This window comes from Anser anser (genome assembly GCF_964211835.1).
Source record: "Anser anser genome assembly, chromosome: 23".
NCBI classification, from domain to species: domain Eukaryota; kingdom Metazoa; phylum Chordata; class Aves; order Anseriformes; family Anatidae; genus Anser; species Anser anser.
The window spans coordinates 5,183,378-5,210,746 of record NC_139744.1 but is presented as its reverse complement, the minus strand read 5'-3'; the positions used below and the strand labels follow the sequence as shown (position 1 = coordinate 5,210,746).

The window sequence follows — 27,369 nt, the reverse complement described above, 5'->3', positions numbered from 1 at the left end:
TGGGCAAATCAGAAATGAGGAAATGAAATGGCAGAGTTGACGGAAACCGAAGCACAACCTGTGCCATTAGGAAGGCTATTTTGCATTTGAGATGAGTCTGCTGGAAAATTATGGCCTGCGTAGAGTGACTGTGGGCCTGGGGCGGTGCAGGAGAGGTATAAAAGAGGCCCCATCTCCTCACACTCTCATCCACTCCTCTCGCCTCCATCTCCCTGGGAACGAGGTAAGTCTGAAGGCCTTTCTTCCTCTTCTTCCTTGGGGATTTCTGAAATATGCCTGCCCTTTCATCCTCTGTTGGGTCTTGGGGCCACTGGCCATGGGAGAGGGAAGGGAGCAGCATATGTGTCATGCAGAGAAGCTGGGGCTTGGCTGAATTTCTCTGCAGCTGTGGGCTAGGTGGGGAGCTTCGTTGGACTGGACATTCCTGGCAGAGCCCTTGGGTCCAAAGTTAAGCCCATGGGGCTCCTTCCACAGCTGCCAGGTCCCAAAACACCATTTGCCATGGCTGTCCTGTGGTGGGCTGGCAGGCTGATCCTCTCTCACCGTCGTTATCCTCTGGGCCCTGTCTCTTACCAGGTACACCTCCTGCCCTGAGACATGTCCTGCTACAACCAGTGCCTGCCGTGCCTGCCATGTGGACCCTGTGGCCCAACTCCGCTGGCCAACAGCTGCAATGAGCCCTGTGTCAGGCAGTGCCAGGACTCCAACGTCTTCATCCAGCCCTCTCCTGTGGTGGTGACCCTGCCCGGCCCCATCCTCAGCTCCTTCCCGCAGAACACCGCCGTGGGATCCTCCACCTCCGCTGCCGTTGGCAGCATCCTCAGCTCTCAGGGAGTGCCCATCTCCTCCGGAGGCTTTGGCCTCTCCGGCTTCGGCAGCCGCTACTGCGGCACAAGGTGCCTCCCCTGCTAAAGCTGCTGGTGATCGCCCTGGAGAAAGACCCCCAGGGACCCAGAAGCTGGTAGCGGACTGGGCACAGTGCATAGGGTTCCTGTGTTCAGGGTGGCCAGACATCCCCAACACCCCTTGGAAGAGCATGGGACTCTGGGAGAGCACGGTCCATGCCTGCCTTACCCCTCCTCCAATCTCTCCTTTCCCACCTGTGTCCTTGTTACTCACCACAGCTCCACTGAGCTCTGAGTCCCACCACATGAGCCTAGAGAGGACCTTCTGTCCCTTCTCCCTCAGTGGAGTGGGCAGATGGACAGGTGGCAGGGTGCCCTCCGTAGCCACAAAGCGCATGCTCTCGTCTGCCCCTGGTGCTTCCTGCACTGGGGCATCCACTTGGAGCAACCTTGTTTCCCTCTTTTGACTCGAATATTAAAGTTCTGCTGCATCCCAGCCTGCGCCTCTGAGTTGTCCTTCCCCTGCAGACGCTCCAGACACCAGCTGTCAGGACCAATGCTCTGGGGACGTCAGGGGGCATGTGGGACTCGTGGGGACCATTCACATTTCCAAGGGTGAGGCCCTGTGCAGTAGGGCCCCTTGGGAAAGCACAATCACTCACACGTGAGAGAGGTGCCCATGAGTTCTGCAGGGCCGCTGGCCATCAGGCCCAGCTTTGCTGCCTCTCTGTCCTGGTGTGCCATCTCAGCCTCAGTGCACATCCTGCTGAAGGTGGCATGTGGCCACTGCTGACCTCCAGTGAGGAGCCAGAGCTGCAGGAGACCCTGGGAGGGCAGCAGCCACACAGGTTCCTGGGAAGGGGCAGCAGGGGAGAGGGAGAGAGGCGAGAGGAGGGGCGGCAATTCCTTCTGCTCTGGGGGCAGCTGTGCTGGGCGGGGAGGCTTGTGCAGAAAATGGCGCCAGAGCAGGCCAGGAGAGGGAGTGGGGGAAGCAGGCTGTACTGGCTCTGGCTGTGATTGAGGCAATTGTCTTCACCATAGGCAATATGGTGCTGTGTTCTGATTGTGTGGCTAAAACAGTGGAGGTGACGCACCAACGATTTAGCTCAGCGTCAAGGCCTACTATGTTTCCGTTTCTGCACTTTCACAGAGCAGGCTAGGGTTGGGGAAGTTTTCAGGAGGGGACACAGTCAGGACAGCTGACCCAAATTTACCAAAGGGATATTGCATACCATAGAGCATCATGCTTGGCAAGAAAACAGCGGGACAGTTCTTCCAAAGTAGCCATCCTGTAGAGACTTGCTGGGCATCGGTCTTCTGGTGGGAGTTGATGAGACACAGCCTTTGCATCACTTGCTTTTTCTCTTTTGTTTCCCATTCCCTCCTTAAAATGTCTTTATATCAGCCGGGGAGTTTTCCTGTCTCTTCATCTTCCAACTCTCTCCCCTGTCCTGCTGCGGCTGCAGCGTGAGCGAGTGCATGGTGGGTGCTTAGATGCTTGCCAGGGTCAACCCACCACACAGTCCTCCCCCTACTCCTTCCGTCTGTTCCCTGGGCTTCCTGCAAAACCTTGTGGGGAAGAGGGAGGCAGGGAGAGACTGAGGGCAGGAGGAGAGACAGCAGGTGCTTTCTGAGTGTCTCTAAGGGCCGTCCACAAGCTCCCCAAAGCAGCACCGCAGGCACCCAGAGCCCAGTCTGGCAGATGTCTTCCTGCCAGCCTGCCCTCACGCCACATCATCTATCTTGCAGCCCCTCTATGGCAGCAGACCAAAAGCTGGTCCAGGAAAAGTTACTTGGGTGGCAAACCCGTCCAGAGAGAAGTGACTCCCAGCAGTGCTCCGAGACATCGAGGACACCAATGACATCCCGGGCTGTGTGAGCAGAAGCATAGTCAGGAGCTCAAGAATCATAGAATTACAGAATCATGGAAGGGCTCAGGTCGGAAAGGACTTTAAAGACCACCTAACTCCAACCCCCCTGCCACAGACAGGGAGACAGGGATGCCACTTGCTGTATCAGATTGGCCAAGGCCCCATCCAGAATGGCCTTGGACACCTCCAGGGATGGGGCATCCACAACTTCTCTTGGCAACCTGTTCCAGTGCCTCACTACTCTTACAGTGAAGAAATTCCTCTTAAGGTCTAGTCTAAATCTGTCCTCTTTTAGTTTAAGACCATTCCCCCTTGCCCTATCATGTTCTACCCAAGTAAAGAGTCCTTCTCAATCTTTTTTTCTGAGACCCCTTTAAGTATTGAAAGGTTACAATGAAGTCTCCCCAGAGCCTTCTCTTCTCCAGGCTGAACTTCTCAAGCTCTCTCAGCTTTTCTTCATAGGAGAGGTGCTCCAGCCGTCTGATCATTTTTCAGCCTACTCTGGACTCGCTCTAACAGGTCCACATCTTTCTTGTGCTGGGGGCCCCAGACCTGGATGCCGTACTCTGAGTACTCATGAGGGTAGAGTAGAGGGGGACAATCACCTCCCTCGACCTACTGGTCACACCTCTTTTGATGCAAACCAGGATGCAGTTGGCCTTGTGGGCTGCAAGCGCACATGGCTGGCTCATGTCAAGCCTTTTGTCCACTAGAACCCCCAAGTCCTTCTCTGGAGGACTGCTCTTGATGAGTTCTTCTCCCTGTCTGTACTCCTGTGTGGGACTACCCTGAGCCAGGTGCAGCACCTTGCAGTTGGACTTGTTGAACCTCATGCGGTTCACATAGGCCCACTTCCCCAGCCTGTGGAGGTCCCTTTGAATGGCATCTGTTCCTTCTTTTCTATCAACTGCACCACTCAGCTTGGTGTCATTGACGGCTCAGGAGCTCAAGGGCAGTGACAATCCCACTCTGCTCAGCACTCCTCCAAATGCATCTAGAACACTGTGCCCAGTTTTGGGCTCTGTAGCAGGAAAGACTGACCAAGCACAGCAAGTTCTGTTGTGCTGTTAGGAAGCGATTTCCACTGGTGGTTGGTTCCACCAATGCCCACTCCCAGAACTACCAGTCAGCAACACCTGTCTCCCCAGGCATCTTGGAAAAGCAGCTGCAGGAGAAGGACAACTCAGAGGCGCAGGCTGGAATGCAGAAGAACTTTAATATTAGAGTCAAAAGAGGGAAACGACGTCACTCTGAGAGGAGGCCCTGGTGCAGGATGCACCAGAGGCTGACGAAAGCGTGTGCTGGTTGGCCACAGAGGGCATCCTGCCACCTGTCCATCTGCCAACTCCACTGAGGGGGAAGGGACAAAAGGTCCTCTCTAGGCTGATGTTGTGGGACTCAGAGCTCAGTGGAGTAGGTCTGAGCAACAAGGACACAGGTGGGAAAGGAGAGAGTGAAGGAGAAGAAAGGCAGACATTGGCCGTGGTTTCCGAGAACCCAGGATGGCCCATTATTTTTGCAATGGGTGTAGGGGTGGTTGACGCCTCTTAATGCAAGAAGCTTATGCTCTGTGCCAAGTCTGCTACCAACATCTGTGTCCCTGAGGGTCTTTCTCCAGGGCCATCGCCAGCAGCTTTAGCAGGGGAGGCACCTTGTGCCACAGTAGCGGCTGCCAAAGCCAGAGAGGCCAAAGCCCCCAGAGGAGATGGGCACTCCCTGAGAGCTGAGGATGCTGCCAACAGCAGCGGAGGTGGAGGATCCCACGGCAGTGTTCTGCGGGAAGGAGCTGAGGATGGGGCCGGGCAGGGTCACCACCACGGGAGAGGGCTGGATGAAGACATTGGAGTCCTGGCACTGCCTGACACAGGGCTCATTGCAGCTGTTGGCCAGCGGAGTTGGGCCACAGGGTCCACATGGCAGGCACGGCAGGCACTGGTTGTAGCAGGACATGTCTCGGGGCAGGAGGTGTACCTGGTAAGAGACAGGGCCCAGAGTAGAACTGATGTGAGAGGAGAAATGTGCCAGTCCACCCCAGGAAAGCCATGGCACATGCTGTTTTGGGGCCTGGCAGGTGTGAAAGGAAGCCCAAAGTCTTCTCTTTCCCTTTAGCCCCAGCAGCCTTGGAAGAACGTCCAGGTCAAAGGAGCTCCCCACCAAACCCATATCTCGGGACGTACGTCAGCCAAGCCACAGCTTCACTTCATGACACACCTCCTGTTCCCTTCCCTCTCCCATGACTAGCAACCCCAAAGCCCAATAGAGGAGGAAGGTGCAGGCATGTTATGAGAAATCTGCAGGTATGAAGCGGAGCAGAAAGGGCTTCAGACTCACCTTGATCCCAAAGAGATGGAGGTGAGAGGAGTGGATGAAGAGAGTGAGGAGATGGGGCCTCTTTTATACCTGTCCAACACTGCCCAAGGCCCACAATCACTCTACGCAGGCTGTAATTTTCCAGCAGTCACCTCAAATGCAAAATAACCTTCCTGATGGCACAGGTTGTGCTTTGGTTTCTGTCAACTCTGCCATTTCATTTCCTCATTTCTGACATGCCTATTGTATTTGGCAGGCTACTTTCCACTACTGGTATGACAGACCCAGGGAATACCCTGGCAGGTTCTTATCAGTGAAAAGGAGCCCGAGTGCTGCTGTGGTTGCATTCACGCAGAGGACAGGACATGGCTTGGTGTACTTTGGGGGAATGGTTGGTAATGTGTTTTGCAGAAAGAGGCCCCGTTCCTCATGGAGCTGCAATCCTCAGCAGAGAACCCAAGGCTCCTCTTCCTGAAGGACAAGCCACAGGCTTCTCTCTCCTTGCTCCCTCTTGGCTCCATCCAATGGTCACCGGTCTTTGCCTCCCCAGGCATCCAGGCTGTGCCAATGCTTTCAGCTGTCTGCCTTGATGCCATTACCACTTCCACTAACTAGGCAGAAGACAGCAACTGGGGGCCAGCTGATGCAATCCAAGGCAGGGCTGCCACAAGGGGAGACCTAGACAGGCTGCAGGAATGGGCCCACAGGAACCTCATGGCGTTCTAGAAGGACAAAAGGCAAGTCCTGCACAGGAGGAGGAACAAACTCTTGCAGCACTCCAGACTGGGGACTGAACTACCCTCTGATCCTGGATCCCCTGGACCTCCTCTGAGTAGGTCTGCCCCCAGGGCAGGGTCAGACATGGGCGGTGGGAGGCAAGGGACACACAGGCCTCACCCTCCTGGCTAAAGACATGGGGCTGTGTGTAGGAGCTCTCTTGAGTGTTTTTTGGAGGGAAATAAAGGGTTGCAGAAAACATCTTCCCCCTGGTTGGGACTCGTGTCTGGGTCCCCGGCAATATGTCTTCTCCTAGCATTAGAGCTTCAGCCCACCTCCTCCGCCATGTCCCAAAGCCCTCTTCAGGCAACAGCACAAGCCAGCACCACGAGGCGGGTAAGGAAGCTCCCCCTGAACAAGCGAGGGCTGGCAGGAACCGGCACTGCCATGCGGCTGGGCATGCTCAGGAAGGGGACTTGCTCACAAGGGCCCTGGCTACAGAAACATCTCCCAGACTCCACCAAGGAGGCAATGCATCCCTGCTGCATGAACAAAGCTCTTCCTTGCCCTGCAGACATGGGAGGCAGCTGGGACACACCCCAGGAGAGCAAGGGAATGCCTTCAGCAGGCAAGCTTCCTGGGAGAGACTCTCCCTGCCCAGGACAAGTCATGCTCTAATTTGGGATTGGCCACGTGCCACGCTTCTGGCGTGAAGCCAAGCCAGATTGCCTGCTGTCTGCAGGCCTGAGCACCATGCATGCCAAATCCCCCTCTGGCCAAGCAGCTCCATGCGAATCCGAGCTCGAGCTGTGCCATGCTCCAGGCAGCCCCAACAGCCATTACCCTGCAGCATGACCTTCTGGCCAATACTCTCACAACTTGGGCATTTCAAAGCTGCAGTACAGCCCATCTGCCTATGCAGGCAATGAGCTGTGACTATTGGAGTAGGCTGGGAGCCAGGCCAGCAGGAGAAGGATGCTCCTTGTCCCTTGGTAAAGGAGCTTTCGGGCTTCTAGAAGGGCACTCCAAAGAAAGGAGGATATGTGCGCTTTCTATCTAAGCGGGTCTAATTGTGGTGAATGCATTTCCACAGGGACAGGTACCATGCTCTCCAGAACTTAGGACTAATATACTGTCCCTACTGATGTGTTCCTCCCAGGGGAAATGCTTGACCTCTTATCCTTGTACTTGAAAGGAGCCTTTGCGGCCAAATGGTCAGGTCAGAAATGAGGAAATGAAATGACAGAGTTGACAGAAACCAAAGTACAATCTGTGCCATTAGCTAAGATATTTTGCATTTGAGGTGGGTATGCTGGAAAATTATGGCCTGCATAGAGTGACTGAGGGCCTGGGGCAGTGCAGTAGAGGTATAAAAGCAGCCCCATTTCCTCAGTCTCTCATCCACTCCTGTCACCTCCATCTCCTTGGGATCAAGGTGAGTCTGAAGCCATTTCTCCTCCACTTCATCCTGGGGGATTTCTTAGCACATGTCTGCCCCTTCATCTTCTCTTGGGTCTTGGGAAAGCTAGAAATGGGAGAGGGAAGGGAGCAGTAGGTATCGCATGGAGTGAAGCTTGGTTCTGCCTGAGGTGTATCTGAAGCTATGGGCTAAGTGGAGATCTTCCTGGGCCTGGATATTCTGATCAAGGACGTTGGTGCCGAGGGGAAGGAGAAGGCTGTGAGCCTCCTTTCACAGCCACCAGCTTCCCAAACAGCATGTGCTGTTGCTACCCAGTGGTGGGCTGGCAGGTTGCTCCTCTCATCCTTGTGCCCCTTTGTGCCCTCCCTCCCATCAGGTGCACGTCCTGCCTTGAGACATGTCCTGCTACAACCAGTGCCTGCCATGCCTGCCATGTGGACCCTGTGGCCCAACTCCGCTGGCCAACAGCTGCAATGAGCCCTGTGTCCAGCAGTGCCAGGACTCCAACGTTGTCATCCAGCCCTCTCCCGTGGTGGTGACCCTGCCCGGCCCCATCCTCAGCTCCTTCCCGCAGAACACCGCCGTGGGATCCTCCACCTCCGCTGCCGTTGGCAGCATCCTCAGCTCCGAGGGAGTGCCCATCTCCTCCGGGGGCTTTGGCCTCTCTGGCTTTGGCAGCCGCTACTGTGGCAGGAGGTGCCTCCCCTGCTAAAGGACCACAGAAATTGGTAGCAGAGTGGGCACAGAGCATTGGCTTCTTGTGTTCAGACGGACCAAACAACCCCAACACCCCTTTTAGAAAGGATGGGGTCAGCCATAGTGCACGCTCTCATCTGCTCCTGGGGCTTCCTGCACTAGGGCCTCCTCTCGGAGCAACCTCGTTTCCCTCTTTTGACTTGAATATTAAAGTTCTGCTGCATCCCAGCCTGTGCCTCTGAGTTGTCCTTCCCCTGCAGACACTCCAGACACCAACTGTCAGGACCAATGCTCTGGGGACGTCAGGGGGCATGTGGGACACGTGGGGACCATTCACATTTCCCAAAGGGTGAGGCCCTTTGCGGTAGGGCCCCTTGGGAAAGCACTGTCACTCACATGTGGGGGAGGTGCCCATGAGTTCTGCAGGGCCCCTGGCCATCAGGCCCAGCTTCGCTGCCTCTCTGTCTTGGCCTGCCATCTCGACCTTGGTGCACATCCTGCTGAAGGTGGCATGTGGCCACTGCTGACCTCCAGTGAGGAGCCAGAACTGCAGGAAGCCCTGGGAGGACAGCAGCTATCTTTATGTTGACCCAGGAGTTTTTCTCACTCTTGGTCTTCCAACCCTCTCCCGTACCCTGCTGTAGTTATAGTGTGAGTGAGTGGGTTATGGGTGCTTAAATGCTTGCTGGGGTCAGCCCACCACACAGGCTCAGAAGGTGTGCATGTCCTCCATCTCCTACTCTTTCCATCTGTTTCCAGAGCTTCCTGGAAAAATTTGTGGGGAAGAGGGAGGCAGGGAGAGACTGAGGGGAAGAGAAGAGGCAGCAGGTGCTGGCTGAGTGTCTCCAAGATCCATCCATGAGCTCCCCAACATAGTACCCAGAGCCCAGTTTGGCAAATGCCTTCCTGCCAGCCCACCCTCATGCAACATCATCTATCTTGCAGCCTTTTTATGGAAGCAGATGAAAAGCTGGCCCATAAAATGTCGCTTGGGTGGTAAACCCAACCAAAGAGAAGTGACTCCCAGCAGTGTTCCGAGACACCGAGGACACCAATGACATCCTGGGCTGTATGAACAGAAGTGTAGCCAGGAGGTGAAGGGAGGTGACAATCCCACTCTGCTCAGCACTCCTCCAAATGCAGCTAAAGCACTGTGCCCAATTTTGGTCTCTGTTTCAAGAAATACATTGTTCAAGTAGAATGAGTTTTGCTGATGTTGTCCAGGATTTTCAGGTAGCCAGAGCAATTCGGTAATGAGGAGAGTCTGGGGTTACAGGCTTTCCTTAGGAAGATCAGGTTTTGGTTGGAGACCATAGAGCACCTTTGGAATAGCTACAGTGAGGTGCTGAAGAAGACAGAACCAAGCTCAACAGAATGCCAGTGCATGGCTAAAGAGACGAGACCACGTGCTTACACTGAAAATATAATTGTGTTATCGGTATTATTTTTTTCCTAAAGCCAAAGCATGGCATGTAACAGCCGCTATGAAGAAAATTAACTCTATCCCAGCCAAAACCAGGACAATATCCACCCCTTATTTCATACCATTTACGTCACTCTCAGGTCCTGTGCTTTCTATTACATCCTAATTAATTTCCAGCTCTCTTGCCTTTTGATATTTACACACTGATGTCACTCCCTTAGCCTATGGACCATCCTTCTAAAGTGTCTGTTGAGTTTATTTAGTCCATGACTTTGGGCTCCATCTTTCATAAGAGTCCTTTGGGGCAGAAGAGATGGTGTATGGGGATGAATTGTTGCATGCAGAAGCCAGCTCTGGTTTCATCACTGCTGCGCTTGTCTGGTTCTATCACTGATGTACTTCACTCGGTTCCATCAATATTCATTCTTCTGGATGACTCTTACTGTAATACCATTGATGTAACTTATAGTGACTATAGTAGCAATGGCATACAGTATATAATACTATATAATACTATAACAATTAAAATAATACAATTCAAATCATTGGCTATTCTCACCCCAAATTAAATCTCTTTGAGGGTACATGTTGGACTTCCCCATCCTTCCACATTACTCACCAAGTGCACCCAGGGCCTTGAGCAAAAGCAATCCCATGGTTGGATTTCCATTTGCCTGAGGCAGGAATAACCCGGACTGTCTTCCCCAGCATGTTATTTATGGGGACTTTATCTCCTGCAGTATGTAACAGTTTTGATTGGGCCGGGCCAGCTTGGTTGGCAGATTGTCTAGTGTTGACTAACCAGGGGGCCTTTGTTAAATGTGTATCCCAATGTTGGAATGTCCCAGCATCTATTGCTCTTAGTAAAGTCTTTAACAGTCCATTGTATCATTTTATTTTCCCAGAGGCTGGTGCATGAGAGGGGATGTGATATACCCAATCAATGCCATGCTCTTTGGCGCAGGTGTCTGTGAGGTTGTTTCAGAAATGAGCGCCATTGTCCAACTCACTTCTTTCTGGGGTGCCATGTCACCATAAGACTTGCTTTTCAAGGCCCTTCAGCAGTTTCTGCAACTTGCTGTATAGGACTCCAGACAGCAGACTTCCACCTCCAATGCTTTTCAACAATTCAACAGGACCCATCAGTGAACAGAGCATATTGCTTCTCATTTTCTGGTAGTTTATTATACAGAGGGGCTTCTTCAGCATGTGTCACCTCCTCTTCTGGTGATATTCTGAAGTCACTGTGGAGCACATCTCCACACTGCAGCCCCCAGTGGAGCAGGTGGATGTGGCCTGAAGGAGGCTGTGGCTCATGGAGAGCCCCTGTAGGAGCAGGCCCCAGTCTGGAGCTGAAACCCATGGACAGAAGCCCATGCAGGAGCAGGGGATCTGGGGGGAGCTGCTGCCTGTGGGGGACCCATGTTGGAGCAGTTTGCTTGTGATGGATGGACCCTGTGGTATGGACCCATATTTGGAGCAGTTCTTGTAGAGCTGCTGCCTGTGGGTAGCCCATGCAGGATCAGTTTGGCAAGGACAGCAACACATGGGGGGACCCTACACTGGAGCAGGGGCAGAGTCACCTCGAAGGAGCGGCAGAGTTGAAGTGTTATGGACTGACCACAGCCACCATTCCCCGTTCCCATGCGCTGCTTGGGGGAAGGATGTAGAAGAGGGTGGGGGGAAGGTGTTTTTAGTTTGTTTTTGTTTTTTCACTGTTCTACTCTGCTAGTGATAGGTAATAAATTACATTAATCTGCCTACTCTGATGAGTCTGTTTTGCCCATGACAAGACTTGGTGAGTGATCTCTCTGTCCTCATCTTAACCCTTGAGTCCTTTCCATCATATTTTCTCCCTCTTTTCCTTTGAGGAGGGGGAGTAAGAAAGCAGTTGTGGTGTTTAGCTGTCCAGCAGGGTAAAATCACCACAGTGACATACAGCATCTTCCTTGAAGGAATCTCTTTCCTTCACACCTGACAGGAGTAGCCTTCAGAGACTAAAGGATCGTGCCCCTTTTCTAATCACTTTGTAAATTCCCCCTTCCCTAGAAAGGGATCCCAGCTGCTTGGCTCTAATTCCAGGCTACTGGCCCCAGTATCCCAGCATTGGAGCAGCCAGCTGGCAATGTGCTCACCTGGATGATGGCTGAAATCTTTTTGCATATCATCTTACAGATCACCCAGGGATAGGGACCTGGTGGTTACTGGTGCTTTTACGACATCTTCCTCTTCCTGTTCCTGTGATAGTCCTGCTTCAGAGAAGCCTGCCTCGTCTTCTTCTTCCTCCTTCCCTTTTGAGTAGGAGTTTCTTTCCTTACTAAATGAGCTGACTTTTGCATACATTGCTTTGTCTTACATATAGGGGCAACTGATGCCAGCACAGTTTGATTCTCTTGTTCAGCTGCAGGGTCTGTCACGAGGGTTGGAGTGGCAGTTGGAGTAGCTGCAGAGACTGTTGCAGGGACTGGATCAGATCCAGAGAGATTTTCTTCCCTTTGAAGGTTCTGAATAGTATTGAATATTGTTTGATAGGCACAGGCCAGACCCCAGCACTGTGCAGCAAGCTGTAAATCTCTGGCATTTCCAGGATCAGGGTGTACCATTTTAAAATATTTCATCAGCTTTTTAGGATTCCGCATTTGTTCAGAGGTGAATTCCAAAACCACCGGAGGTGACAATCTTGATAAATACCTGCCCATATCCTCCCACGTACCTTGTCACTCATAACCATCCTGCCTCAGGGCAGATCTCTGGGTGGAATTTTTAAATAGTTGTCTAGCTACAGACATGTGGAAACACATGTAGGAGACATAGCAATAGGATCCTGCTAGTTTGAACATGCCCAGAATATTCAAAAATTTTAAAAAACATTTCAACTCACCTGGAGTAAAGGGTGTCCTTGTTAATAGTTTCTACAGTAAGACTCCTGAAGTGCTAAACTGATGGCCATACTGAGTACAAATACTGGATTAAGTTCACAGTCAGAGTAATATGAGCACATGCTATATACAAACTGGCAGAACCGTAAACAAACTTAGGCCAGGACCAGAGATAATAAACAAAAAGAAAGGAATTAAGAAAAATAACCTTGGAAGCACATAAATCAACATTGTGAAAAACAACAACAACAAAAAATCAACATTGCAACCACCAACTATTAAACTAATATCATGTTTATAACAAATCTTGTTTTAACACAGTCCGGTCAGATCTGTCATCATCTGCGCTTAATCTGTCATCATCTTTGCACTCCTGTTGCAGTTTAAACTGGCAGAATGCTAAGCACCAATGAGTCATTCACTCTCTTCCTACCCTGCCAAGTAGGATGGGGGAGAGAATCAGAAGGAAAAAAAAAACAAACAACTCATGGGTTGAGATAAATAGACTTTAATAGGATAGAAATGGAAGGGAAAATAAAGATAATAATAATGAGAACTATATATATAAGTGTATAAAAGAAGTGATTTATAATGCAATTGTTCACCACCTATCATCCAATGCTCAGCCAGTCCCTGAGCAATCGTGTCTCCCCAGCCAGCCATCCCACACAGTTCTTATTGTCCATCATGACATCATATAGTATGAAACATCTCTTTGGCCAGTTTGGGTCATTTGTTCTGGCTGTAGCTCCTCTCAGCTTCCTCTACACCCCCACCCTTTTCAAGAAGGGCAAGAAAGATCCTGGCAATTACAGGCCTGTCAGTCTCACTTCAGTGCCTGGTAAAATTATGGAGATGATTAGTCTGGGAGTTACTGAAAAATGCCTAAAGGACAACGCAGTCATTGGTCAGAGCCGACATGGGTTCACTAGGGGAAGATCATGTCTAACAACTTAATTTCCTTCTATGACAAGATCTCTCAGCTAGTTGACCAAGGGAAGCCAGTTGATGTAATGACCAGAATACAGTAAGATAAAAAGTTAGTAAGATGGGTGAACAATTGTCTGATGGGTCAGGCCCAGAGGGTTCTTGTAAACGGGGTTACATCAGGCTGGCGACTTGTCACCAGTGGGGTTCCCCAGGGCTCCATTTTAGGACCAGTCCTCTTCAATGTTTTCATAAGCGATATGGATGAAAGACTTGAAGGTTTTTTGAGCAAGTTTGTGGATAATACCAAACTGGGTGGAGACATTGACTCTGTCAAGGGTGGTGAGGCCTTGCAGAGAAATCTGGACAAATTAGAGAACTGGACAATCACCAACAATATGAACCACCAAAAAGAGCAAGTGCTGGATCCTGCACCTGGGAAGAGGCAACCCTGGTTATAAGTTCAGAGTGGGGGATGAGATGCTGGAGAGCAGCCCCACAGAAAACAACTTGGGGGTTTTGATTGACAGCAAGCTGAACGTTAGCCAGCAGTGTGCCTTGGCAGCCAGGAGGGCCGACTGTATCACAGGGTGGTCAAGGGAAGTGATTGTCTTGCTGCTGTCTCTATGCTGGTGTGGCCTCACCTGGAGTACTGTGTGCACTTTTGGGTGCCACAGTATAAGAAAGGCATAAAGGTGTTAGGGAGTGTCCAAAGGAGGACAACAAATAAGGTAAAGGGTCTAGAGGGGAAGACATAGTGAGTGGCTGAAGTCACTTGGACCAATCTAGAGAAGAGCAGGCTGAGGGGAGACCTCATTGCAGTCTACAACTTCATCATGAGGCGGAGTGGAGAGGCAGGCACTGATCTCTTCTTTCTGGTGACCAGCAATAGGGCACAAGGGAACAGCTTGAAGTTGTGACAGGGGAAGTTTAGGCTGGATATCAAGAAAAAGTTCTTCACCAAGAAATTGGTCTGATAATGGAACAGGCTCCCCAGGGAAGCGGTCATGGCACCGAGCCAGACAGAGTTCAAAAAGCATTTGGACAACACTCTTAGACACATGATCTGATTTAAATTTATTTATCTATTTATTTATTTATTTTTGGTGGTCCTCTGGGGACCCAGAATTGGACTGGATGATCCTTGTGCGTCCCTTCCAACTCAGATATTCTATGATTCTGTGACTTCCCACTGGAAGGGCAGTATGAGAGGATGAAAAGTCTTGACTTAGTGTAATAACTGTCCTGCCAAAACTAAATCATCAGGGTATTATCAACATTATTTGTTGCCTAAATCTAAAACATGGCACACAGCAGCCACTACAAAGAAAATTAACTCTCTATCAGCCAAAATCAGGACACCATCCCTAAACAGATACATTTAGAAACTAGAAGGTAAAATGATGCATCACAAAGCCTGCACACTGCAGGCCTCTATTAAGTATTGCTCAGCACAACTGCCAACAACACCCCCCCGCAGACCCACCACTGAGCAACATGTCTTTCCCAGGGAACTCTGGGAAACGGTCTTCAGGGAAAAGGATGATAAAGAGCCACAAGCTGGGATGCAGTAGAACTTTAATGAGTCAAAAGTGGGAAACAAAATTGATAGGGGAGGAGTCCCCAGTGCAGGAAGCACAAGGGGCAGATGAGAGCGTCAACTGTGTGGCCATGGTGGGCATCCCGCCATCTGCCCATCTGCCCACTCCACTGAGGGAGAAGAGACAGAAGGTCCTCTCTAGGATGACGTTGTCAGACCCAGAGCCTAGTGGAGCAGCACTGAGCAACAAGGACACAGGTGGGAAAGGAGAGAGTGGAGGAGGGGTAAGGCAGGCATGGGCTGAGTTTTCCGAGAGCCCAGGCTGGACCCATCCTTACAAAAGGGGAGGTGGGGTAGTTTGGTACCTCTTAACACAGCAAGCCAATGGTCTGTGCCCAGTCCACTACCAACTTTTGGGTCCCTGAGGGTCTTTCTCCAAGGCCATTGCCAGCAGCTTTAGCAGGGGAGACACCTTGTGCCGCAGTAGCGGCTGCCAAAGCCAGAGAGGCCAAAGCCTCCGGAGGAGATGGGCACTCCCTGAGAGCTGAGGATGCTGCCAACGGCAGCGGAGGTGGAGGATCCCACGGCGGTGTTCTGCGGGAAGGAGCTGAGGATGGGGCCGGGCAGGGTCACCACCACGGGAGAGGGCTGGATGAAGACATTGGAGTCCTGGCACTGCTGGACACAGGGCTCATTGCAGCTGTTGGCCAGTGGGGTCGGGCCACAGGGTCCACATGGCAGGCACGGCAGGCACTGGTTGTAGCAGGACATGTCTCTGGGCTAGAGACGCACCTGGTGAGAGAGAGGGCCTGGAGGAGCATGGGGGTGAGAGAGGATCAGCCTGCCAGCCCACCCCAGGAACGCCATGGCACATGCTGTTTTGGGGCCTGGCAGCTGTGAAAGGAGGCCCTCAGTGTTCTTCTTCCCTTTGGCCCCAATGTCCTTGGCAAGAATATCCAGTTTGACGAAGCCCCCCATCTAGCCCATAGCTTCAGATACACCTCAACCAAGATCCAGCTTCTCTTCATGCCACACCTGCTAAGCCCTTCCCTCTCCCAGAACTAGAGACCCAAAGACCCAGCAGAGTATAAAGGTGCAGGCATGTTCAGAGAAATCCCCAGGGATGAAGAGGAAGAGAAAGATCTTGAGACTCACCTTGATCCCAGAGAGATGGAGGCGAGAGGAGTGGATGAGAGAGTGATGAGATGGGCCGTCTTTTATACCTCTCCTGCACTGCCCCAGGCTCCTCAATCACTCTATGAAGGCCGTATTTTTCCAGCATACTCACCTCAGATGCAAAATATTTTCGCTAATGGCACAGGTCGTTTTTTGGTTTCACAGATTGTACTTTGGTTTCTGTCAACTCTGTCATTTCATTTCCTCATTTCTGACCTGACCATTTGGCCGCAAACGCTCCTTTCAAGTACAAGGATAAGAGGTCAAGCATTTCCCCTGGGAGGAACACATCAGTAGGGACAGTATATTAGTCCTAAGTTCTGGAGAGCATGGTACCTGTCCCTGTGGAAATGCATTCACCACAATTAGACCCGCTTAGAAAGCGCACATATCCTCCTTTCTTTGGAGTGCCCTTCTAGAAGCCCGAAAGCTCCTTTACCAAGGGACAAGGAGCATCCTTCTCCTGCTGGCCTGGCTCCCAGCCTACTCCAATAGTCACAGCTCATTGCCTGCATAGGCAGATGGGCTGTACTGCAGCTTTGAAATGCCCAAGTTGTGAGAGTATTGGCCAGAAGGTCATGCTTCAGGGTAATGGCTGTTGGGGCTGCCTGGAGCATGGCACAGCTCGAGCTCGGATTCGCATGGAGCTGCTTGGCCAGAGGGGGATTTGGCATGCATGGTGCTCAGGCCTGCAGACAGCAGGCATTCTGGCTTGGCTTCACGCCAGAAGCGTGGCACGTGGCCAATCCCAAATTAGAGCATGACTTGTCCTGGGCAGGGAGAGTCTCTCCCAGGAAGCTGGCCTGCTGAAGGCATTCCCTTGCCCTCCTGGGGTGTGTTCCAGCTGCCTCCCATGTCTGCAGGGCAGGGAAGAGCTTTGTTCATGCAGCAGGGATGCATTGCCTCCTTGGAGTCTGGGAGATGTTTCTGTAGCCAGGGCCCTTGTGAGCAAGTCCCCTCCCTAAGTATGCCCAGCTGTGTGGCAGTGCCGGTTCCTGCCAGCCCTCGCTTGTTGAGGGGGAGCTTCCTTACCTCCCTAGTGGTGCTGGTTTGTGCTGTTGCCTGAAGAGGGCTTTGGGACATGGCGGAGGAGGCGGGCTGAAGCTCTAATGCTAGGAGAAGGCATATTGCCTGGGACCCAGAGACGAGACCCAGCCAGGGGGGAGATGTTTTCTGCAACCCTTTCTTTCTCTCCACAAAACACTCAAGAGAGCTCCTACACATAGCCCCATCTCTTTAGCCAGGAGGGTGAGGCCTGTGTGTCCCTTGCCTCCCACCGCCCATGTCTGACCCTGCCCTGGGGGCAGATCTACTCAGAGGAGGTCCAGGGGATCCAGGATCAGAGGGTAGTTCAGTCCCCAGTCTGTAGTGCTGCAAGAGCTTGTTCCTCCTCCTGTGCAGGACCTGCCTTTTGTCCTTCTAGAACGCCATGAGGTTCCTGTGGGCTCATTCCTGCAGCCTGTCTAGGTCTCCACTTATGGCAGCCCTGCCCCAGGTTGCTGTCTTCTGCCTAGTTAATGGAAGTGGTAATGGCATCAAGGCAGACAGCTGAAAGTGTTTGCACAGCCTGGATGCCTGGGGAGGCAAAGACCGGTGACCGTTGGATGGAGCCATGAGGGAGGGAGGAGAAAGAAGCTTGTGGAGCATCTTTAATGAACAAGACCTTGGGTTCTCTGCTGAGGATTGCAGCTCCATGAGGAGCAGGGCCTCTTTCTGCAAAACTCATCACCAACCATTCCCTGAAAGTGCACCAAGCCATGTCCTGTCCTCTGCCTGAATGCAACCACTCTGTTGCACTTTTCTGCCCATTCTGATATGATCCTGCTGGGGTATTCCTTTGAACTCTCCTACCAGTAGTAGAAAGTAGCCTGTATGGTACAATAGGCATGTCAGAAATGAGGAAATGAAATGACAGAGTTGACGGAAACTGAAACAGAACCTGTGCCATTAGCTAAGATATTTTGCATTTGAGGTGAGTCTGCTTGAAAATTATGGCCCATGTAGAGTGATTGTGGGCTTGGGGTGGTGCAGGAGACGTATAAAAGCGGCCCCATCTACTCCCTCTCTCATCTAGTCTTCTCGCCTCCATCTCCCTGGGAACGAGGTGAGTCTGAAGCCCTTACTCCACCTCCTCACCCTAGTGGATTTCTTAGCACATGACTCTGACTTGATCCTCTTGGGTCTTGGGGTCACTAGTTATGGGAGAGGTAAGGCAGGTGTGTCGTGGAGAGAAGTTGGGCTTGTCTGAGATGTTTCTGAAATTACGGGCTAAGCTGGGATCTTCCTGGGCCTGGACATTCTAACCAAGGCTGTTGGGGAGAAAGGGAAGGAGAACGCTGTGAGCCTTATTACACAGCTGCCAGCTCCCCAAATACAATTAGCTATGGCTCTTCGCTGGTGGTCTTGCAGGATGCTCCTCACTCACCCCAATGCTCCTCCAGGCCCTCTCACCCACCAGGTACACTTCCTGCCCCGAGACATGTCCTGCTACAACCAGTGCCTGCCGTGCCTGCCATGTGGACCCTGTGGCCCGACCCCACTGGCCAACAGCTGCAATGAGCCCTGTGTCAGGCAGTGCCAGGACTCCAACGTCTTCATCCAGCCCTCTCCCGTGGTGGTGACCCTGCCCGGCCCCATCCTCAGCTCCTTCCCGCAGAACACCGCCGTGGGATCCTCCACCTCCGCTGCCGTTGGCAGCATCCTCAGCTCTCAGGGAGTGCCCATCTCCTCCGGGGGCTTTGGCCTCTCTGGCTTTGGCAGCCGCTACTGCGGCACAAGGTGCCTCCCCTGCTAAAGCTGCTGGCAATGGCCCTGGAGAAAGACCCTCAGGGACCCAGAAGTTGGTAGTGGACTGGGCACAGACCATTGGCTTGCTGTGTTAAGAGGTACCAAACTACCCCACCACCCATTTCGTAAGGATGGGTCCAGCCTGGGCTCTCGGAAAACTCAGCCCATGCATGCCTTACCCCTCCTCCACTCTCCCCTTTCCCACCTGTGTCCTTGTTGCTCGGTGCTGCTCCACTAGGCTCTGAGTCCGAGAATGTCAGCCTAGAGAGTACCTTCCGGTCCTTCTCCCTCAGTGGAGTTGGCAGATGGACAGGTGGCGGGATGCCTGCCATGGCCACACAGCTGACGCTCTCATCTGCCCCTGGTGCTTCCTGCACTGGGGCCCCCACTTGGAGCAATCTCTTTTGACTCTAATATTAAAGTTCTTCTGCATCCCAGCTTGTGCCTCTGAGTTGTCCTTCCCTGCAGCTGCTCTTCCAGGATGCCTGGGGAGAGAGGTGTTGCTGACTGGTAGTTCTGGGAGCGGGTGGTTGCTGATGCTCATGCTTAGCAATCATTAACACAGGCTTGCATTCAGAATGCTTCTTCACGCATCAGGTCACCGTCTGGATTCTAAATATCTGCTTACTTAGAGCTGGATGGAATTATCCAACGTAGTTGAGTGGCTTCTATGCATTTTGGTGTCCACACTGTTTCTTTTCCTCTGATTAGCATAATGGCATGAAGCAAGTAGTAAGTATGGAGGGATGACTATGTCCTTGACAAGGTGGAGGGCACAGCTGCTAAGAAGAAGCCAGGAAATCCCTTCCTAACAACAATACTTCAGAGCTTGCTGTGCTTGGTCAAAGTCTTTCTTGCTACACAGCCTCAAACTGGGTACAATGTTCTAGATGCATTTGGAGGAGTGTTGAGCAGAGTGGGATTGTCACTGCCCTTGAGCTCCTGACTATGCTTCTGCTCATACAGCCCAGGATGTCATTGGTGTCCACAGTGTCTGGGAACACTGCTGGGAGTCACTTCTCTTTGGATGGCTATACTACCCAAACAACTTTTCCTGGGCCAGCTTTTGGTCTGCTGTCATATAAGGGCTGCAAGATAGATGGTGTGGCATGAGGGCTGGCTGGCAGGAAGGCATCTGCCAGACTGGGCTCTGGGTGATCTCAGTGCTGCTTTGGGAGCTTGTGTATGGCCCTTAGATACACTCAGCTAGCACCTGTTGCCCCACAAAGTTTTGCAGGAAGCCTTTGGAACAGATGGAAGGAGTAGGGGAAGGAGGACAAGTACTGCCTATGAACCCATGTTGTGGGTTGACCCTGGCAAACATCTAAGCACTCACCACCCACTCGCTCACACCGCAGCCTCAGCAGGATAGGGGAGAGAGCTGGAAGACCAAGAGTGAGGAAAAACTTCCCAGTTGATATAAATCATGGAGTTATAGAATATCCCAAGTTGGAAGGGACCCATAAGGATCATCGAGTCCAACTCCTGTCACCACACAAGTCTACCCAAAATTTTAGACCATGTGACTAAGTGCACAGTCCAAATGCTTCTTAAACTCCGACAGGCTTGGTGCAGTGACTACTTCCCTGGGGAGCCTACCTCTTCCATAATGTCTAGCCTAATCCTCCCCTGCCTCAGCTTGACGCCATTCCTGCGGGTCCTATCACTGGTGACTAAGGAGAATAGATCGGAATCTGCCCCTCCACTCCCCCTTGTGAGGAAGCTGTAGACTGCGATGAGGTCTCCCATCAGCCTCCTCTTTTCCAGGCTGAACAGGCCAAATGACCTCAGCCATTCCTCATACGTCTTCCCCTCTAGGCCCTTCGCCATCTTCGTCGCCCTCCTCTGGACACTCTCCAACAGTTTTACATCCTTTTTGTACTGTGGTGCCCAGAACTGCACACAGTACTCGAGGTGAGGCCGCATCAGCACAGAGCAGAGCGGGACAATCACTTCCATCGACCGACTAGCGACGCCATGCTTGATGCACCCCAGGATACGGTTGGCCCTCCTGGCTGCCAGAGCACACTGCTGGCTCATATTCAACTTGCTGTCAACCACAGCCCCCAGATCCCTCTCTGCAGGGCTGCTCTCCAGCACCTCATCGCCCAGTCTGTACATATAGCCAGGGTTGCCCCATCCCAGGTGCAGGACCCAGCACTTGCTCTTGTTAAATTTCATGTGGTTGGTGATTGCCCAGCTCTCCGATCTGTCCAGATCTCTCTGCAAGGCCTTTCCACCCTCATCCGAGTCCACAACTCCTCCGAGTTTGGTGTCGTCAGCAAATTTGCTCAAAACACCTTCTAATCCTACATCCAAATGGTTTATAAAAACATTGAAGAGGACTGGCCCTAAAATGGAGCCTTGGGGGACCCTGCTAGTGACCATCTGCCAGCCTGATGTGGCCCCATTTACCACAACCCTTTGAGCCTTGCCCATCAGCCAATTGCTCACCCATCGTATGATGTTTTTGTTTAGCTGTATGCTGGACATTTTGTCCAGTAGGATCCTATGGAAAACTGTGTCAAAAGTTTTGCTGAATTCCAAAAAGATCACATGAGCTGGTTTCCCTTGATCGACTAGATGGGTGATCTTATCATAAAAGGAAATCAGATTTGTTAGGCAGGACCTACCCCTCGTGAACCCATTTTGGCTGGGACCAATGACTGCATTGTCCCCCAGCTGCGCTTCAATAACTTCAAGGATAATCTTCTCCATAATTTTACCAGGCACTGACGTGAGACTGACTGGCCTGTAATTGCTAGGGTCTTCTTTCTTGCCCTTCTTGAAAATTGGTACATTTGCCAGCTTCCAGTCTACTGGGACCTCTCCAGATTCCCAAGACTGTTGAAAAATAATTGAGAGAGGTCCCATGATGATGTCAGCCAGCTCTTTAAGCACCCTGGGAAGAATCCCATCCGGACCCATGGACTTGTATGGATCCAGGTGGAGCAGCAAATCCTGCACACGTTCAGGGTTGGTTGGGAGTTTATCATTCCCACCATCATGGTCCTCCAGCTCAGGGCATCCTGGATCCTGAAGCCCATCATCAGCGTTGAAGACGGAGGCAAAGAAGGCACTAAACGTCTCTGCTTTGCCTATGTCCCTGTCTATGAGGTGACCTTCCCCATCAAGTAGCGGACCTATGTTTATTTTGGTCCTCCTTTTTCTTTTCACATATCTAAAAAACCCTTTTTATTGCCTCCCACAGACCTGGCCAGCTTCAACTCTAATTGGGCTTTGGCCACATGAATTTTCTCCCTACAAACGCAATCAGTGTCCCTGTATTCCTTCCATGTTGCCTGACCCTGCTTCCAGCAGCTGTACATTTTCTTTTTTTTTCCCTAAGCTCCAGTAGAAGATCCCTGGTCAGCCAGGCCAGCCTTCTGCCCCGCCTGCTTGACTTCCGATATTTTGGAATTGCCTGATCCTCTGCTTTTAGGAGGCAGTGCTTAAAGACTGACCAGCACTGATGGACGCCAATGCCTTCAAAAGCAATTTACCAGGGGACCTTGCTAACTACTTCCCTGAGCAGCCTGCTTTCCCATATCCAGGGCTGAAGTTTTGGTGAAAGTTTTCTGTCTGACACCAAAAATTTTAAGCTCAACCACTTCATGGTCACTATGGCCAAGACAGCTGCCAATTGCCACGTCCCCCGCAAGACCCTCTCTGTTCTCCAGCAACAGATCTAGGAGGGCACCTTTCCTAGTTGGCTCCCTTCACACCTGCACTAAGAAGTTATCATCTAGGTGCTTTAGGAACCTCCTGGACTTGCTCATGTCGGCCATGTGGTAATCCCAGTTGACGTCTGGCAAGTTGAAGTCCCCCATAAGGACAAGGGGAGTTGATATAGAGGCATCTTTTAGTTCTGCAAAGAATAATTCATCGGCGTTGTCATCCTGGCCGGGTGGTCTGCAATAGATTCCCATGACATCCCCTTTATTTGTTCGTCCCTTAATCCTTAATCAGAGGCTCTTAACTTTGCCATCACCAGCTTGAAGTTCCACACAGTCCAGCCCCTGCTTCACATACATCGCCAGCCCGCCACCTTGCCTACCCTGCCTGTCCCTCCTGAAGAGCATCTGTAACCATCTATTACCTCCTGTAACCATCTGTTGCGACACACCAGCCACAGGACTCATCCCACCAGGTTTTGCTTATGCCGATGATGTAGCTGTGGGATTGGGCCAAGACTTCTAGCTCATCCATTTTATTCCTCATACTGCGTGCGTTTGTGTAGAAGCACTTCAAATGCGCCTCACTGCATGCAGCACCTTGTGAAGCAAAAGTCTCTTAATAAAGACAGCTTAAGAGGGGAATAGTAAACAAAAGAGAAAAAGCAAGTGATGCAAAGACAACGTTTCAGCACCTCCCACCAGCAGACCAATGCCCAGCAAGTCACTGCAGAATGGCTACTTTGGAACAACTGTCCCCTGGTTTGTTGCTGAGCATGATGCGATATGGCATGAAATATCCCTTTGGTCAATTTGGGTCAGCTGTCCTAGCTGTGTCCCCTTCTGAGCACTTCCCATTCTGATGGTTACACATTGCTGGCAAACTAAACTTCACCAAACTGCTCTCTTGCTCCCCATCATAAAAGGATGAGAAGGGTGGGAGAAAATACTATAGGGAAAAAAGTCTTCTCACATATGGAGAAAATGACAGTGGAATTCAAAGAAAAAGAAAGAGAAAAACAAGAAAAGATGTGCAGAAGCAAAGAGAAAACAATTATTCTCTCCTCCCCATCAGTATGAAATTTTCAGCCACGTCTTGGGAAGCTAGGCCTCAATAAGTGTAGTGGTTGTAGTGGTTGTTTGGGAGGATAGATGTTTTCTTAATGAGAGCACCCCTTACCCTTTCTCATCTTTCAACTTTTTTTTTTTTTTTTTTGGTTGTGATGACAAGCGGTGTGGAATACCCCTTTGGTTGGTTTAGCTCAGCTGCCCTGGTGATATCTCCTCCCCACCTCTTGCCCACTCCCCGCCTCGGGCCCTTGGGGGGCTTGTAGAGAGTATTGATGACACACAAGTACTGCTCTGTAATAGCCCAAACATTGGTGAGATAGCAATGCTCTTCCAGCTCCAAGTGCAAAGCACAGCACTCTAGGGGCTGCTGTGGGGAAAGTTAACAGTCTAGCACTTGCTAGACCGTTCTCTGGGGTTGCAGAGAGGAAACATAGAAGGCCTTGACGCTGCTCTAAATCATTGGTGTGTCACCTCCACTGTTATAGTCACACAATCAGAACATAGCACCATATTGCCTATGGTGAAGACAATTGCCTCAATCACAGCCAGAGCCAGTACAGCCTGCTTCCCCCACTCCCTCTCCTGGCCTGCTCTGGCGCCATTTTCTGCACGAGCCTCCCCGCCCAGACAGCTGCCCCCAGAGCAGAAGGAATTGCCGCCCCTCCTCTCGCCTCTCTCCCTCTCCCCTGCTGCCCCTTCCCAGGAACCTGTGTGGCTGCTGCCCTCCCAGGGTCTCCTGCAGCTCTGGCTCCTCACTGGAGGCCAGCAGTGGCCACATGCCGCCTTCAGCAGGATGTGCGCTGAGGCCAAGATGGCACGCCAGGACAGAGAGGCAGCAAAGCTGGGCCTGATGGCCAGCGGCCCTGCAGAACTCATGGGCACCTCTCTCACATGTGAGTGACTGTGCTTTCCCAAGGGGCCCTACTGCACAGGGCCTCACCCTTTGGGAAATGTTAATGGTCCCAATGTGCCCAACACACCCCCAAACGTCTCCAGAGCAATAGTATCGGTCCCAACAGCTGGTGTCTGGAGTGTCTGCAGGGGAAGGAAAACTCAGAGGCGCAGGCTGGGATGCAGCAGAACTTTAATATTAGAGTCAAAAGAAGGAAATGAGGTTGCTTTGAGAGGAGGCTCCAGTGCAGGAAGCACCAGGGGCAGACGAGAGCGTGCTCTATGTGGCCTTGGTGGGCATCCCGCCAGCTGTCCATCTACCCACTCCACTGAGGGAGAAGGGCCAGAAGGTCCTCTCTAGGCTGACGTTGTTGGACTCAGAGCCTAGTGGAACAGTGCTACACAGTAAGGACACAGGTGGGAAAGGAGAGAGTGCAAAACGAGAAAGGCAGACATGGTCTGTACTTTCTGAGATCCCAGGGTGGCCCCATCCTTTTGCAAAGGGTTTTTGGGTTAGTTTGGCCCCTCTGAACAGAAGAACCGATGGTCTGTGCCCAGTCCACTACCAACTTTTGGGTCCCTGAGGGTCTTTCTCCAAGGCCATCGCCAGCAGCTTTAGCAAGGGAGGCACCTCCTACCGCAGTAGCGGCTGCCAAAGCCAGAGAGGCCAAAGCCCCCGGAGGAGATGGGCACTCCCTGAGAGCTGAGGATGCTGCCAACGACAGCGGAGGTGGAGGATCCCACGGCGGTGTTCTGCGGGAAGGAGCTGAGGATGGGGCCGGGCAGGGTCACCACCACGGGAGAGGGCTGGATGACGACAGTGGAGTCCTGGCACTGCTGGACACAGGGCTCATTGCAGCTGTTGGCCAGTGGGGTCGGGCCACAGGGTCCACATGGCAGGCACGGCAGGCACTGGTTGTAGCAGGACATGTCTCGGGACAGGAGGTGCACCTGGTGGGAGGGAAGGCCCGGAGGATCATGGAGGTGAGTGAGGATCAGCCTGCCAGCCTACCTCAGAAGAGTCAGGGCTAATTGTGTTTGGGGAACTGTCAGCTGTCTAAGAAGGCTCCTCATTCCCTTTGGCCCCAACGGTATTGACAAGAATGTCCAGGCCCATAAAGCTCCCCATCTAGCCCATAGCTTTGGAAACACCTTAGTCTAGACTCCGCTTTTCTCCATGACACACCCGTACCGCTCTCGTGACCCAACAGAGGATGAAGGCACAGTCATTCACAAAGAAATCCCCACGGACACTGAGGACAATAAAAGGGCTTCCGACTCACCTCTTTCACAGGGAGATGGAGGCAGGAGGAGTGGATGAGAGTGTGAGGAGATGGGGCCGCTTTTATACCTCTCCTGCATCGCCCCAGGCCCACAGTCACTCTACACAGGCCGTAATTTTCCATCAGACTCACCTCAAATGCAAAATAGCCTTCCTAATGGCATGGGTTGTGCTTTGGTTTCTGTCAATTCTGCCATTTCATTTCCTCATTTCTGATCTTCCATTTATCTTCAGAATAGTCTTTTAAGTACCAAGATGAGAGGTCAAGCACTTCCCTGAGCGGGAACACGTCAGCAGGGGCAGCAGATGAGTCCTAAGTTCTGGAGGGGGTACTGGGTTTACGTGGTTTTGGTTTTGGTAATGTGGGTCTGCAGGGCTGGCCTCTGTGAGGGGTGTCCAGGAGCTGCTCCATTTTAGATAACCGATATCTAACATGGGACCTGCTAATGTCCAGAGCCGATCCAAAACGTGATGTTCTTTGTGGTTCTGTGAGAGCAGAATTAAGAAAAGGAAAACTACTGCACAACAGCAGCTGGAAGATAGAAGAGTGAGAAAGAACCTTGAAAATACCAAGGTTAGTAACGAAGAAGGGGGAGGAGGTGCTCCTGGTGCCAGAGCAGAATATCACCTGAGGCATGTGAAGAGGTCCATGCTGGAGCAGGTTGTCCTTCTATAGCCCATGGGTAGCACAGTGGAGCAGACCTCATGGCATTCTAGAAGGACAAAAAGCAGGTCCTGCACAGGAGGAGGAACAAGCTCTTGCAGCACTACAGACTGGGGACTGAACTACCCTCTGATCCTGGATCCCCTGGACCTCCTCTCAGTAGGTCTGCCCCCAGGGCAGGGTCAAACATGGGCGGTGGGAGGCAAGGGACACACAGGCCTCACCCTCCTGGCTAAAGAGATGGGGCTGTGTGTAGGAGCTCTCCTGAGTGCTTTCTGGAGGAAAAGAAAGTGTTGCAGAAAACATCTCCCTGGCTGGGACTCGTCTCTTGGTCCCAGGCAATATGTCTTCCCTCATTAGAGCTTCAGCCCGCCTCCTCCGCCATGTCCCAGAGCCCTCCTCAGGCAACAGCACAAGCCAGCACCACAAGGCAGGTAAGGAAGCTCCCCCTCAGCAAGCGAGGGCTGGAAGGAACTGGCACTGCCACACGGCTGGGCATGCTCAGGGAGGGGACTTGCTCACAAGGGCCCTGGCTACAGAAACATCTCCCAGACTCCACCAAGGAGGCAATGCATCCCTGCTGCATGAACAAAGCTCTTCCCTGCCCTGCAGACATGGGAGGCAGCTGGGACACACCCCAGGAGGGCAAGGGAATGCCTTCAGCAGGCAAGCTTCCTGGGGGGAGACTCTCCCTGCCCAGGACAAGTCATGCTCTAATTTGGGATTGGCCACGTGCCACGCTTTTGGCGTGAGGCCAAGCCAGAGTGCCTGCTCTCTGCAGGCCTGAGCATCATGCAAGCTAAATCCCCCTCTGGCCAAGCAGCTCCATGCGTATCCAAGCTCAAGCTGTGCCATGCTCCAGGCAGCCCCAACAGCCATCACCCTGCAGCATGACCTTCTGACCAGAACTCTCATAGCTCAGGCAGCTCACAGGATTGCAGGCATGTTTTGCACAACAGGGCATGTCTTTGGGTGCGCTGCTGGTCAGGGAATGAGTCTGGCCAAAGTGCTTGGTATGGCAAGGAGAGTGGTGGAGCAAGACACTGTCCCTGTGAACAATTCCTCTGGTTTTTGGCTCAGGAGAGCAACCTTTGCCTTCCTCACAGCAGCTGACAACATGGGTTGCCTGAAGAGCCCAGGAGACAGCCACAAGAGGGAACAAGGTCAAACAAGCAGACAACATGTCACCCCAGAAG

The 27,369-nt window shown here is 52.1% G+C and overlaps 5 protein-coding genes and 1 pseudogene across 7 annotated transcripts; 3 read left to right on the top strand and 3 right to left on the bottom strand.

The window, feature by feature from the left end:
* Window positions 1-597: 597 nt before the first annotated feature.
* LOC310885532 (feather keratin 1-like) lies at window positions 598-912 on the top strand (the record flags this gene model as incomplete). Its single annotated transcript, XM_083808997.1, has 1 exon — window positions 598-912. One exon carries the CDS (start codon window positions 598-600, stop codon window positions 910-912), a length of 315 nt encoding a protein of 104 aa, XP_083665123.1.
* A 3,439-nt stretch (window positions 913-4,351) lies between these two features.
* On the bottom strand, window positions 4,352-4,666 carry LOC310885531 (feather keratin 1-like; the record flags this gene model as incomplete). Its single annotated transcript, XM_083808996.1, has 1 exon — window positions 4,352-4,666. One exon carries the CDS (start codon window positions 4,664-4,666, stop codon window positions 4,352-4,354), a length of 315 nt encoding a protein of 104 aa, XP_083665122.1.
* A 2,415-nt stretch (window positions 4,667-7,081) lies between these two features.
* LOC310885857 (feather keratin 1-like) lies at window positions 7,082-8,087 on the top strand. The gene is made up of 2 exons (XM_083809659.1): window positions 7,082-7,178; window positions 7,540-8,087. The coding sequence occupies exon 2, from the start codon at window positions 7,561-7,563 to the stop codon at window positions 7,873-7,875; it is 315 nt and encodes a 104-aa protein (XP_083665785.1). The 5' UTR covers window positions 7,082-7,178; window positions 7,540-7,560; the 3' UTR covers window positions 7,876-8,087.
* A 6,561-nt stretch (window positions 8,088-14,648) lies between these two features.
* On the bottom strand, window positions 14,649-15,798 carry LOC310885870 (feather keratin 1-like; annotated as a pseudogene). Its single transcript, XR_014589253.1, has 2 exons — window positions 15,784-15,798; window positions 14,649-15,437 (listed from the first exon to the last, which is right to left on the bottom strand). The product of XR_014589253.1 is annotated as a feather keratin 1-like (transcript).
* A 2,089-nt stretch (window positions 15,799-17,887) lies between these two features.
* Window positions 17,888-19,007, top strand: LOC310885848 (feather keratin 1-like). Of its 2 annotated transcripts, none has more exons than XM_083809651.1 (2): window positions 17,888-17,908; window positions 18,263-19,007. In XM_083809651.1, the coding sequence occupies exon 2, from the start codon at window positions 18,284-18,286 to the stop codon at window positions 18,596-18,598; it is 315 nt and encodes a 104-aa protein (XP_083665777.1). In that variant the 5' UTR covers window positions 17,888-17,908; window positions 18,263-18,283; the 3' UTR covers window positions 18,599-19,007. The 2 variants fall into 2 exon arrangements, with proteins under 2 accessions (XP_083665777.1, XP_083665776.1); XM_083809650.1 differs by having other exon boundaries at window positions 17,890-17,908; window positions 18,246-19,007.
* Window positions 19,008-24,413: 5,406 nt separating this feature from the next.
* On the bottom strand, window positions 24,414-25,633 carry LOC310885842 (feather keratin 1-like; the record flags this gene model as incomplete). Its single annotated transcript, XM_083809647.1, has 2 exons — window positions 24,414-25,178; window positions 25,511-25,633. The coding sequence occupies 2 exons, from the start codon at window positions 25,631-25,633 to the stop codon at window positions 24,843-24,845; spliced, it is 459 nt and encodes a 152-aa protein (XP_083665773.1). The 3' UTR covers window positions 24,414-24,842.
* Window positions 25,634-27,369: the final 1,736 nt, after the last annotated feature.

Coding starts and splice junctions, on each gene's coding strand:
- LOC310885857 (XM_083809659.1), top strand. CDS start 7,561: ATGTCCTGCTACAACCAGTGCCTGCCATGCCTGCCATGTGGACCCTGT.
- LOC310885848 (XM_083809651.1), top strand. CDS start 18,284: ATGTCCTGCTACAACCAGTGCCTGCCGTGCCTGCCATGTGGACCCTGT.